At 38.3% G+C, this 13790-nt stretch overlaps 1 protein-coding gene across 3 annotated transcripts in view; it reads left to right on the forward strand.

The window, feature by feature from the left end:
* Nucleotides 1-13790, forward strand: part of arhgap17b (Rho GTPase activating protein 17b) — a 46164-nt gene that overhangs the window by 15101 nt on the left and 17273 nt on the right. For all 3 annotated transcript variants that reach the window (XM_036590355.1, XM_036590358.1, XM_036590357.1), the window contains exons 3-11: nucleotides 4244-4348; nucleotides 4638-4714; nucleotides 6866-6977; nucleotides 7209-7285; nucleotides 7569-7686; nucleotides 8626-8694; nucleotides 8906-8987; nucleotides 10932-11059; nucleotides 13663-13774. In XM_036590355.1, the coding sequence (XP_036446248.1) occupies nucleotides 4244-4348; nucleotides 4638-4714; nucleotides 6866-6977; nucleotides 7209-7285; nucleotides 7569-7686; nucleotides 8626-8694; nucleotides 8906-8987; nucleotides 10932-11059; nucleotides 13663-13774 (880 nt within the window). The remainder of the gene's footprint in view (nucleotides 1-4243; nucleotides 4349-4637; nucleotides 4715-6865; nucleotides 6978-7208; nucleotides 7286-7568; nucleotides 7687-8625; nucleotides 8695-8905; nucleotides 8988-10931; nucleotides 11060-13662; nucleotides 13775-13790) is intronic.

The following is a 13790-nucleotide window of genomic DNA, read 5'->3' on the forward strand; positions in this document are numbered from 1 at the left end:
ATATATTTGCTCATTGTAAAAATATATGTGCAGTATATCTGATGTTTTAAAATGTATGTGCTAGATATATGCCAATATATGCACATGTATATGTCAATATGTTGAAATATATGCACATATGTAGGTGAAATACATTATTACCACCTTCCTAAAGTGCTGTTGGTCCTCGTGCTGCCCAAACAGCTCTGACCCATTGAGGCATGGACTCTACAGGACTTCTGAAGGTGCCCTATGGTGTCTGACACCAAGATATTAGTAGCAAATCCTTGAGTCGTTGCAGATCGGACTTATTGGCCTCTTTTCTGCTGCAGGCCTGAACGGTTCTAAGCACAGAGGGAAAAGTTTCTACTGGCTTTTCCACACAGACGCGACTCGACACAGAGCTGTGGACTGCTAGGCTACGTTAATAGTATGTGGTGCTTCCCACTGCAGTACAGACTCGGTTTCAGCTAACTGATGTTTAGAAACACTCGTTTAGAGGATAAAGGCTTATCAGTGTAAATTTTAATGAATGGTGTTGAAATCAGAGAAGTATAAAAAATAGAATTGGTCTGTGGTGCTTTGAGTTGAAGCGATGATAATACTAGTGAAGTTAGCTGGCTACAGGTTTAACCCTTTGCAGTTCGGGCTGTTTCGGTAACCGATGCTCAAATTCCACCTGTTTAGAGGATAAAGGAGCTGAGAGTGCACTGAAAGACTGATTTTGGAGTGACAGATGAAATCAAACATGTTTTGTGGTGGGTTCTGTGTATGTAGCTGTTACTAGTTAGCCATTCGTTTCTGTAGTTTTTTATTCAGTGTTTCCTGGTTCTGATTTATTGGTACCACAGATGGAAAAAGAAACTGTAACCGCTCGCATGAGACAGGCACAGTACAGCTCTGAGAACCATTGGGCAGTGGAAAAGAGGCCATCGTTGCAGCACATCCCACAAGTTCTCAATTGGGTTGACATCTGGGGAATTTGGAGGCCAGGGCAACCTAGAACTCTTTGACGTGTTCTTCAAACCATTCCTGAACAATGTGTGTGTAGTGTTTCAGGGCACATTATCCTGCTGAAAGAGGCCAATGCCATAGGGGAATACCATTGCTATGAAGGTGGCATGTATCCAATTGACCTCTACATGAAGGCCTGAACTCAAGGTTTCCCAGCAGAGCATTGCCTAGAGCATCACACTCCATCCACCGGATTGTCCTCTTTCCACAGTGCATCCTGGTGCCATGTAAACGGTATACATGTACCCGGCCGTCTGCGTGATGTAAAAGAAAACAGAACTCATCGGAATAGGCAGTCTTCTTCCATTGCTCCAAGGTTGCCCATTATAGGTGCTTTCAGCAGTGGACAGGGGTTGGCAAGGACAGTCTGACCAGTCTGCAGCTACACAGCCCTATAATGCAGCAGGGTGCGATGCACTGTATGTTGTGATACATTCCTTCTGTAAAAATAAAAAATTTCTCTGACTTGTGCCACAGTAGCCATTCTGTCGTTTCGGATCAGACGGCATTGCCTTTGTTACCCTTGCGCATCGATGAGCTTTAAGCACCCTGCATCCTGTCGCTGGTTCCTGGTTTGACCCTCCTCGGACCACTGTCTTTAGGTACTCGGCACTGCTGACCAGGAGCATCCTAGAAGCCTTGCCTTTACAGAGATGCCCCAGATATCTGGCCATAATGATTTGGCCCTTGTCAAAGTCACTCAAGTGTTAACATCTTCTGTTTCTCTCACATCCAACACCTCGACTATGAGAACCAACTGTTTGTTTGCCATCTAATATATCCCAAACCTTGATATGTGCTGTTGTTATGAGAGAATTAACATTGACCACTTCATTTGTGGATGGTCATAGTGTTTGGTGTGTGTCAAGCAGTAATGGAAATATATTACCAACTCAATACATATCTCAACTAAGATATTTTTAGTATCTGAAGTTTGCTTCTTTAATTTTCAATTTTTTATTTTTCTTTAGTTTTGCTTACAGGTGTATGCAAGAATTTGCATGCCCCTGGTCAAATTACATGTTTTCTAAGTGGAAAAGTGTTGACTCATTCTCTACAGAGAACACACCCTTGAATATTTTAATTCACAACTGCTGTGAAATTTGCTGAATTGAACATATTGAGAAAAATATCTAAGAAATTGGCCGAAAGTTCAAAGGTTATGTTTTTTTTTTCCCAGTAATCTAAACTCAGCAAAATGTGCAGAAAAATAGTAGAATTAAGTTTGTTCTCTCTAGTGAATGTGTAGCTTATTTTCACTTACAAAATTCACAGGATGTGTAATTTGTCCAAGGGTGTTCAAACTTTTGTAAAGACTGTATACCTGACCAATAAGAATCTTGCAAACTGTGTGCCTAAACCACGTCTCAAATAGACTCACTTATGTGGTTTCTGACACTGTAAGTCATCGCTGCTATCTTGTCACGAGAGCAGGCTTTAATAGTAGTATCTTATATGTAATATTTGATTGTTAAAGTGGTGGAAGACTGTGGCTATTTATGTACTATAAGCCTTGAGGTCTTTTAACCAGAAAGCAAAACGCAAAGCAGCAGTTTTGTTTTCACCATGCATAAATCATTCGGACAGCAAAACGAGAGGTGGTCTTAGTTTAGTTCATTTTGGGACTGTTTAGAGCTCTCTGAGTTAATATGGCATGTTCACATGACTCAGCTGTCTGAGTCCACTTGAGATGCTGAAATGGTCGAAGTGTGAAAACGCCCTATGACATGCTGATCAATGGGTGAAAGATGAACTGCTTCATGGTTCCTGTGAGGTAGAAGCTAGCCAGAGAGGAACAGCTATAGGCTGCAGATTTTGAGGAACAGACACTGGACTATTGTTCAAACAAATAGTAGGAAGAGATACACCGCCTACTATAAAGTGTGCAGTGGTAAAATAAAATGGGAGAGAGGTGACTAGAAAATGCACCACGAAGTACCAGTCATACTGAAATCCTGTCACACACACACAAAAATTGCTCTTGCTCTTGCAGGGCTTTCCTTTTTGGTCAGTGTTCATTAACATGTTTGCATTCCAGAGATCAAATTCAAGTCACAGTGCTATAGCCCTGAATATATGACTAGACTAGAAATAGTCATTTTCCTAAAACATTTCTAAAACAAATAAAAGGTATATCATTGTCCAGATCCAACGCAATGACCACTAAAATGTTAGCGAACCATGCAAGCTGGACTGAATATATATTACTTATATTGTGTGTACAACACATTATATCATTAGCCATTTGAAGTCTGGAGTTATTATCATTTGCTATTGCTATACTGTTTAATTGTAGGCATAATTACAATAACATAATTACACAACTACAATAACTAATAACACATTTGTTACAAATTTTTCAGTATTTACTGTGCCCATCTTTTGCATTTAATACAGTTTACATTCTTTTTGGGAAACTTGCTTTTAGTTTCACAAAGAAATTTGCAGGAATGTTTTTTCCACACCTCCAAAGTTCGGTCTTAGAACTTGGTTGCATTTTCTGCTTTGCAAGATCAAAGTAATCTCAAACTCATTCATTGATGTTGAGGTCTGGACTCTGGGGTTTCCTTTTTTTCATAACAGTTTCTTAACAGCTACCCAGCCTTTTAGACCCATAATATTGAGTTGTCTTCTCACAGTGGAAATAAGGACAGGGACACTTGTGGATTTTTTGCAGATCTGAAGCAAGAGTGGAGCTTGATTTTGTGCTGTCTCTCAAAGATGAAAGCTTTAAGTGCTGTTTATCTGATGGTCACACTGTTGTTAGGGGTCCCATTTTCACATTTTTGGAACTTTTTATCTACTTGCCTCTTTCTATGCAAGTGGACTATTTCATATATAATCTCCTCAGTAATTTCTCCTGACAAAGGAATAGCTTGTGCTTAATGAATTTTTTACCTGGACATTAAATAAATGAAGGGTGGTCTCTGACTTTTGTGCAGTACCGCACATTTGATTTACCTTCTGTATTGACGGGTTTGATTCTCCAGTTCTGACCTCCCTCTGTTAGTATCAGTGTAAAAAGAAAAAGACCAAAATATAGCGAAACGTAGAGTTGGGGTTTTCACTCCGCAAAACAAGATTGTATTCATAACAATAATTTCACCATATTCAAATCATATTACAGTCATAATACAAATAAAACCTGCACTTCTGTCAGAAATTCTCTGCTCCTTTTAGTGATCTGAGTGAGAAACAATAAGCATACATGTTTTATTAGTAAAGGTTAAACTGTACATGCTGTTTACAGATTGAGCGCCGCATGGAGACGGTGCGGATGGCCTCACATAATGCACACAAGAAATTGGTCTCCTGTCTGCAGGGTCACGTGGGCACAGATGTGGAAAAGAGACATGTGAGTAAACAGCAGTCACATGACTGCCGGTCCATTTGGGGTCTTAGTCTCTTAAACCCTAAGGGTACTTGTGTGGGCCAACACTCAGTTTCTCAGTGTTGTGACTACAACACTTACATAGTTGCATTGTAGTTATCAAATAATTCATAGTAGTTACTCAATAGAATATTAAATGAATAAAGTTTAATAACTGAATGATAAGTTTAGGGTTCAGGAGAATTCCTTTACACTTTACACAGAGTATGCGCATGGTGTGACATGGTTCATGTTTATGTGTCTTTCTTTTCAGAAAAAGCTGCCTCTGTCAGGCCTTTCTCAGGCCATGCTGGATGGAGGGAGCCAGTTAGGAGATGAGTCCATGATCGGGTGAGTTCACGTGTGATTTGGGCCTAGAGAAAATAGTATGAAGTGTGCAGAGTAAAGCAAGGCATCATTTGTAGTGTTTTTAATGTATTTTAAAGGAACTTAATACTTTTTGACAGTGCAGACTGACTGTCCAGACGAAGGTCTTCTCTGCGTCTGAGTTTCAGGAACTGCTGGGTAGCACTTTTAGAGTTATCCTAGGCCTGCAGGAAAGCGAGAAACTGAAGTGTCTGTCTATTTGTAGTTCCCTCTAAAAAAACGGAAGATAGGCTAATTCTGTAAGCACAAAGTTCTCAAGAGCAGTGTTGTTTTAATCAGTAGACCTGATTAAAACAGTGCTTTTCTCATTTATTACCGTAATGACAGTCTGTAGCTGGTCAGTAAGCTGAATGAGCAGCAGCTAAAGCAACAGTCTCTATGCTCTCTTTGCTTTGATTTCTTACTCCCATGATGATCACATACCCACACAATCAGCATGACAGCTGTGAGGTCACATATTATTGTAGGCAGACAATGTGTTTGCTGTACAGTGTGGCAACATCCAGAAAATACAGAAGGACCAGAAGCTGTCAAAATAGAAAGCAGGCTGATTAAGCTTCTGCACGTCAACGTAAAATATATACAGAAGCAGAAGAGCAGTACATCATAACATTCTGTACAGCTGAACTGATATATAGGTTGGCTGATATTCATGTCCTGTGAATTGTCTGTGAAATTTCCACAGATGGAAATGAAATGGATAAATATTAACGGATACCTCAAAGTGAGGCGTTTTTGAACATTCTAAGCTCATGGTTATCACTTGCACATAGCAACACATGCTGAACTGGTAGATTTGAACATAAAACACCCTTGTGGTTAAAAAAACAAGTAAAAAACACACAGACCTGACCCTTTAGCATGAGGATATTTTGTGTTTATGACACAAAAGAAAGTATTTCTATCAAGAAAACTTCTGAGAAATAAGACCAACCAAAATAATCAAAATGACCAACAAACCAGTAAAAATGCTAAGAGCTCAGGGAGACTCTGTACCTGCACTACAGTATTTATATATTGTTTCTGAAATAGTTTCTGCAGTATAAAGAACCCATCAAATATGACAAGTCACAGATTACTATTGAAAGTCCTGTCACTGGTTAAAACCAACAAGAACGCTTAGCTCACAAATAAGAGCTGCTTCTCTCAGGTACCAAATGGTTCATTATTCAGTAACATTGTTTACCAAAATTAGCCACGTTAGCAATATTATCTATCATTAAAAAGTGGAATAAGTCAGATGTTGATGTTTGATGAATGTCGAGAGGCAGGGATCACAAGATGGGTAGACTGGGCAAAGTGCACCCAAATCAATCAGCCAGTCATCAGATAAAAGTAAAAAAATCAGAAGAACTAACGAGGCACTCTTGGAAACATGGCTAAGAATTGCATGAAAACCACCAAGAACAAAACCAAAGACAAACTAACACAACAAGTAGGTTTTTGGGGATAATGAGGGGGCGTGTTCCAAGGAGATCTAGGAGGGAGGGTCGTGTGATTTTTCAGCTACATTGTCAAAAGATCTGCCTATTTTTTATCTTCGTTTAAAAAGGAACAGCTCGTTTGCTTTCAGTCTGAGTTGGTACGCAAAAGAGTCGACAGCCAGTTCGAAGATAAAGTGATGTTATGTTCTTTATTGGTCATACAAGGGAAATTTGTCATTTTGCTGCCTAACTATGCCCACTTGGGGAGCAGCACAGCATCACCAGCAGAGCAGCACCACTTGGGGTAGTGGGGGTTAAGTGTCTTGGCCAAGGGCACAACTAGGTATACCTAGTCAGTCACGGGATTTGAACCCACAGCCTTCCAGTTGATGGCTCACTTCTCCTACCACTAGGCTACCAGCCACCTCGTGCACAAAAATCCTCCTGTTTTAATTGGTGTTGGCAGTTATATCAGATGCTCAAGGCAAGCAGTAGCAGCGCATGCAAACTTTTTGCCTCCTGTTGTAGAAGCATGTAGAAAAAGTTATGAGTTTTAGTGAGGCATGATGGTTTGTTGGTGTGGCATTGCCCCATTTAAATGACCCCCTGATGTTTGGATTTTGGATTCTGTCCAATTTGGTCTTTTTTCATTTTGTTAACAGTGTGTATGTGTATCTGTGATCCCATATAGGAAGATGATGGAGGTGTGTGGGGAAGCTGAAAATAAGCTTGCCTATGAGCAGAGCCAACACGAGGTCCAGCTGGAGAGAGACATTCTGGACCCACTCAATCAACTAGCAGAGGTGACCACAACTACCAACTTCAAACTGCCCCCAATATATGAAGTTAGGCAGATAATAAAAGCCAAAGGTCAAGACTGTCCAACAGAAGACACAAGGGACATCTCTATTGGACAGTCCTCGTTTTGGGCTAAAGCTATACAGCTTTACTGAGAAATCCTGCTTTATATATTACTCCCATGGCATAGAGCCTTATATTAAGTCCACATTTCTACGTTCCTTTTCTGCCAACAGGTTGACATTCCTAATATCTTGAAGCAGAGGAAGCAGCTAGCTAAGCTTGTACTGGATTATGATTCTGCAAGAGCAAGGTGAGCACAAGGACAGTCCTTTCATTCCATAATGATGTGAACATCTGACACAACTAGAGTGTTACGATATGCATTTTAATATTCTTTTTTGAGAAACGGTGTGAGACTATAAAACCTATTAATCAAATGTGATGTCAAACATATACAAACATCACAAATGTATATGTAGTATCATTACACCATGGATGCAGCGTAAAACATGCTTATATGTTTATTACATGGATTACATTATATTACATTGTGGTGTTGGTGCACATTTCACATTTGTCGTTGTCTAATCCAGATATCTTCAGGCCACCAAGGCGATTCTCACAGCCACAAACAATCAGGCGATGGCTGCCAAAGCTGACTCACTCAAGGAGGAGATGGATGAAGCCCATAACAAAGTAGAGATATGTAAGGTATGGCAGAGGGGTTTTACTTTTTCTCACTTTTGAGGGAGGGTCTCACTATCTCCTCATGACCTTGAGATAGGGTGTGTGAAAGGTAGGAGCTTGAGGAGCAATTACACCAGCACATTCTTCTTATGCCTGATAATCATGGCAGGTTATGACTGGAATGGACAAAGTGCTTATTGTAGGTTGGTTGTAGAAAGACAACTTACACAGGCAGTGCAGATTAATACAAGATTGTTGTTATGTTGTCTAATTTGAAGCTGATTGAAGAGTTATTCTGGCATATATGAGTGAAATGGGTGCTGGCAATGGAGCTTGCTTACAACAATACGCTTTATATGTTCTTCTCAGATGATGGATGATATGGTAGTAATATAAGATCACAGGACTACACAACATTTTCACAACACAATATGTAATCACAAGATTTTGTGAACTGAGTGGAGCGGACAAAATAGTACAAAATAGTAGCGCCTCAGTTTTTTTTTTTATTCAACATAAACTAAGCTAGCAATATAAAATATTTAAGAAAGAACAAGAGGAAAATCATGGATTTCCATGGATTGGACATCCAATCAGCTCACTGTTAATATACAGTTTATGCAGTTAAATTACACAGTTTGTTACTATTTACAAGCTCTCTCTATTGTCATGTGATTTATTACAGAAATGATAACATATCACTATATTGCCCACCTGCTTGTATGAGTGAAATGGCTTTAGTACAGTGGACTGATTTAGAAGTGTACATACAGCAGTGCTTTTTGTTTGGTGTTCTCAGCTGAAATTCAGTAAACTACCTGCATGTCTAATTCTGCTGTGATCTTACATAGCTTGAGCAGCCAGACATGTTTTTGTTAAGATTGTGTTTGTTAAACATGAAATGTCTCACGTTGCAGAATTCTTTTCTTGCTGATTAAGTGTTGCCCCATCTGTTCTCTTTAGGATCAGCTGGCTGCTGACATGTACAGTTTCTCCTCCAAGGAGGGAGAATATGCTCGTTATTATGTCATGGTGAGTTTCTTCCTGTGCTGTCTAAAGATCCACAAGCCTACTGGAGCTTGAGTTCAAGCATTTTCCTAGTGTTTTGCATTTAAGAGCTGAGTTACTGCTTCAAAGGCAGCAGAATTTCTGGAATTAATTGTCAGAATTGGCTTTCATCAAATGTTTCTTCTGTGTTCTTTTTGTGATGGTTATGGTTAATGAAGTTTTGTTTGCTTATCAGTTGTTAGAGGCCCAGGCTGACTACCACAGAAGATCTCTGGTCTCCATTGAAAGCCTTCTGCCCACCATCAGATCACAGCAAGGTATAAAATGTATCTTTTCTCATGTTTTGTGGATTTCCTAAGTGGAAATAAGTTAACACATCCTCTACAGACAATACACTTATTGCATACTTACTATGGCATTCTGTAAATTGTACTTTCTTATTTCTATTTATTTGCTCAAAATAACCCAACAAGGTATAAAAGGTGCCATAACTTTTGCACTAGCCACATTTTATGGCCACCCATACATATGCATATGACTGTATGAGTAATGAGTAAAACAATAAATTGCACAAAAATGTATTTTTGTCATTGCTTTTATTTTGTCACATTTTTTGCCTATTTTACTCATTTCTTGTACATCTTTTTATTTTTTCCTTGTTTTGTGTTCCTTGTTTAGTGTAAAACACTTCAAGCTACATTTGTAATGTATGAATGGTGCTATCTAAATGAAACCAATAAGCTGAAACCAAAATGCAGGACATACTGGGCCAGAAACAGAAGCCGAAAAACACTGAAAAAAACACTGAAATTGAAAAATGTGATAATAAATAAAAACAACTAAAATGAACTTATGAATAAAATTATTATAACATCCATCATGAAATCGAATGTTCTCCAAAATGGTTGCACTTTCGCATGGTTGTTTGTGAATTTTTTTGTCATTTCAAAAACTTTTGACTATAAATGGAGTGTTGGCGCACTAACAGGAACTTTGTGTTCTGCTTCTTTTGTTTTGCTGTAATCTGCGTATTGAACAGGATGTCTTGTTTTCAGGAAGTATTAAACCTGTAATGGAAAACAACAACTTTGTTGTTCCGCCTTTTAAACTCAGCATGAACAGTGATTATAAATAACTCTGAGCGCTTTGCTATGGGTTGTTGAGAAGTCCATTTTTTTTAGCGTACATTAAATACATGGTAAGTCACTATGTCCATTTGTTTTTTTATTTTTTTCGATAATATAAAATGAAGATTAGTTAAATTAGCTACATGCAACTTTGATCTACAATGTAGTCTAATGTAATTCTTTCCGCTTAAGATTTCATGTTAGCTGTCTACAAATAACAGGTGGATATACATTTGTGTGAAATGAACTCTTATTCTACAGTGATTTTGGTCTTTTACATTGACAGAACCCAAAGGTGATCTGTGCGGATCTTTTTTTTCTGGTAAACATGAAGTGCAGTAAGTTAATTAGAAAATAATATTTCTGAGAATGTGCCAGTGACCTGTGATACACATGAAAAAATGTGGAATGTGGGCTGAAAATGCATATACATGAGTCTGTCAGGCTCTGTGTCTTGTAAGAGGGACATGTAGAATAATATAAAATATGCAATATTGTGATACAATTTAAAAATATTATAAAATTCTGAAATGTTATCAATGATTTTTTTATATCGTGTTATAAAAATAGAACTGAGTATTTGACAGCCCTGTTTCAGTCCCCTGAAATCGTTGCTTTATCCTCCTGCTAGTGGTTTAATATGGAGCTTTCACCAAAGCTTACATTCCCATGATGAAAACAGGACATGTAGCAGTTCTGTTAACAGTAATGATTAAAATGAAAATGAACAGTGACAAGGTTTAGAAAGGGAGTCGGTTGGTATTTTGGCAGTTGTCTCTGCTGTAATGCAGAAGTGCTTCTCTCCATCTGTTCCTGAAGTTCTTTTCAGCTTGAGTTACTATGAGTGAGAGTTAAACAGTGGTGAATGTTGTTACAGTGCCATGAGGTTAAGTCATCGTAGTCAATCACTCAAAGCTTGGCAAACAGTTGGCCCATCAGACTCTGTTCACATGGTATCCGTGTCCGATACTGAGTGTAAATCAGCTCACGCTGTGGAGCCGTCTGGATCCTAATGGAAACACTCGCCTGTTATGATTTCTGACTGCTTCTCGTCATAACTCAAATCATACAACCTGTGCTGGCAGACAATAAAACATAGCCTAAGCTTGTTCCCTCTCTCTTTCTGCTGTACAGACACGTGGACGGAGAAGCCAGCGTTTGGCACAGCACTGGAGGAACATTTGAAGCGCAGTAACAGAGAGATTGCTCTCCCTATAGAGGCATGCGTGATGATGCTGCTGGAGACTGGCATGAAAGAGGAGGTACTGAACAACACAGAGAATCTAAAACACACGAAATTACATGTTACAGGGCATAAGCGAAGGCCTGAGATTAAGGATTCACTGATATGGAATTTTCAGCACCATTAATGATGATTGACATTTAACGCTGTCTTAGGGCCAATACTCAGTTTTACTTTTTTCAGTTGGAACTTCACACCATAAACCATAAATAGAGTGCAGTGACTGTAATACAGGTTAAAACTCAAAAGATTGATCACTGACTTATTTTGACCACCAAAATCAGACCTGAAAATGATTGTCAATAAGAGTGATTCATAGCGGTAGGTGAATATAACGTTAGGAGTCCTGCACCACTACTTTAAATACACAAAGATACTCAAAGCGGTTCTGCCAATGCGAAAGTTTATTTGCTGAACAGTAAACATTGAAACCATGGCTCCAGGCTCCACCTGTTATAACTGATGGTAGATTAACCAATTTGCAGTTGTATGCAAAAGTTTGAAAACCACTGGTCAAATTATGTGTTTTGCTGATTTTCTAAGAGAAAATAAGTTTAAACATCCTCTACAGAGAACACATAAAAATATCACAAAGCAGCTTTACATAATAAAAACATTAAATTAATATAAAAAGAATAGAAGTACAGTAAAGGAAAGTAAAGTATCATTACTGCTGGAACAAAACCCTTTAAACCTTTAGCCATTTTAATATATAATAAGAAATATAATTAAAATAAAAAAAAAATAAAATACATCGTCATCAATAATCATTCAAGGTTAAGAGTTCCAGTTAAGAGTTAAGAGTTACAGTTAAGAGTTCATGGAGCTGTTTCTCAATTAAATCTTAAATTTTTAGCCTAGATTTAACCATTACAGCATCTCAATTCTGAACACATTTTTCCATAAATTGACCAAGCTGCCTTCTCCCTCTTCCATACCTGACGTCTGTTTTTAGTGAAGGTCCAATGAGGTGTGGTTTTTCCTGCTCCAGCACATCTCTTTCAAGTCATAAAGTCTTGATAATTAGATGATAAATTACATCATGTGCACTAGATCAGGAAAAAAACACGAAACTGCTGGGGTTTAGGGAAGCACAGTGTTCTGTTCCTGAATTGTTATCACGCCATCTACATTTGCGATTCTGATATCACAGAAGTGTGCAGTATGGAAATGAGCTTTTAAACGAGCACTGAATGTTTTATTGTGTGCTGTGAGCATCCTGATCAATCTCAGATGATGTTTGTTTGGATAAATCAAGGCATTCAACTAACATAATTTTGATCACAATAATGCAGGCCAAGTACATGAAGGATTGTGTTAAAATATATTGGAATATAATATTGGAATATATCGCATTTGCAATATGCAGAAATATGTTCGATTAAATTACTATGTTACATTCAGCTGCTGTCTTAATTTCCTTCTAAATATTCTATTTCATTGTTTCATTCAGAATGTTATAATCAGCTGTATTTGGGAATAGTTCATCTGGATAAATTTTCCAGTTTACCAGAAGTGTGGCCTTTGCCCAATACTGTTTAGTAGGGCTGCAGAATAAATTGTATTTTGATCATAATATGATTGTACATGAGGCATGAATCATTGAGTGCTTCAATGGCAGGATTACCTCACACACAGAGCACCAAAGTGACATAAGCAGATTGTAGCTTTAGAAGCCCAACAAGTACTTCCCTGCATGGGCTTGAACCCTGCTCTCCCAAATGGGGAATGATTAACTTAACCATTTGGCTATATTGCAATGAGCTTACATTCACAGCTCAAAAACGCTCTATCCTGAACTACTAGCCTGCAAAAATGCTTAAAATGTGTTGACTCTCTGTAAAATGCATAGACTGTATGGTAAAATGTTTAAAGCAGTGATGGCCACTGTCAAAATAAATCTGCATCATCATAAGAAGCTTTCTTCCAGAACCTTCATTACAAACTAGCATTTTTTTTTTTGTTTCTCCTATAAATTTACCATTTAAGAGAGATGAGATTTAGTTTTCACAGCAACAGTACATTTATTAATTTTTGTAGGCCTATTTTGAAAATAAAAATATACGTTTTTTGTGTTTGTAACCTGTGTTTGTAAGTGCAAACATGAACAAAAAAGCTGTTCAGAGAATCCCGACTGGTTTTAGACTGAAGCACCTCATGGAACTCAGATTTCACAGGGTACAAATTCTCCACAAGGGGGCACTTTATCACTTCTCCTATTGTCATTGTGATATCCGACAGCTTCACTGAACAGATCAAGCTTTATCGAGCATTTTTTGTCTGTGTCGTGCAGCCCTATTGTTCAGACCTCCTGGAATGAAGGACCCTTACTTTAGCTTCAGGCTTTGAGACTGTGGAAGTGTGACCGCAAGTGTTGATGTTAATGTATAGTTCACTTCTCCTTTCTTCTTTTACACCCAGACCACTGCCTCTAATAATAGTAGTGAAACAAGACAGCCACTTCCTTTCTAAACCTTTTCTTATCATTGTGAAAATTCCTTCCATGTGCAAATGAATCAAATTTCTATATTTGATATATTATCAGCAATGTTCTTCCACATTCAGTAGTTTCAATATCTATGTAAATATTTAGTAGTACATTTAAGGACTCTCTTGTTGCAGGGATTGTTCCGTATCGCTGCAGGAGCCTCTAAACTGAAGAAGCTTAAGGCAGCACTGGACTGTTCCACTTCCCAGTTGGAGGAGTTCTACTCAGACCCCCATGCTGTAGCTGGTATGTTTCGTTTTTG

The sequence above is a fragment of the Colossoma macropomum genome, unplaced genomic scaffold (assembly GCF_904425465.1).
Source record: "Colossoma macropomum unplaced genomic scaffold, Colossoma_macropomum, whole genome shotgun sequence".
NCBI classification, from domain to species: domain Eukaryota; kingdom Metazoa; phylum Chordata; class Actinopteri; order Characiformes; family Serrasalmidae; genus Colossoma; species Colossoma macropomum.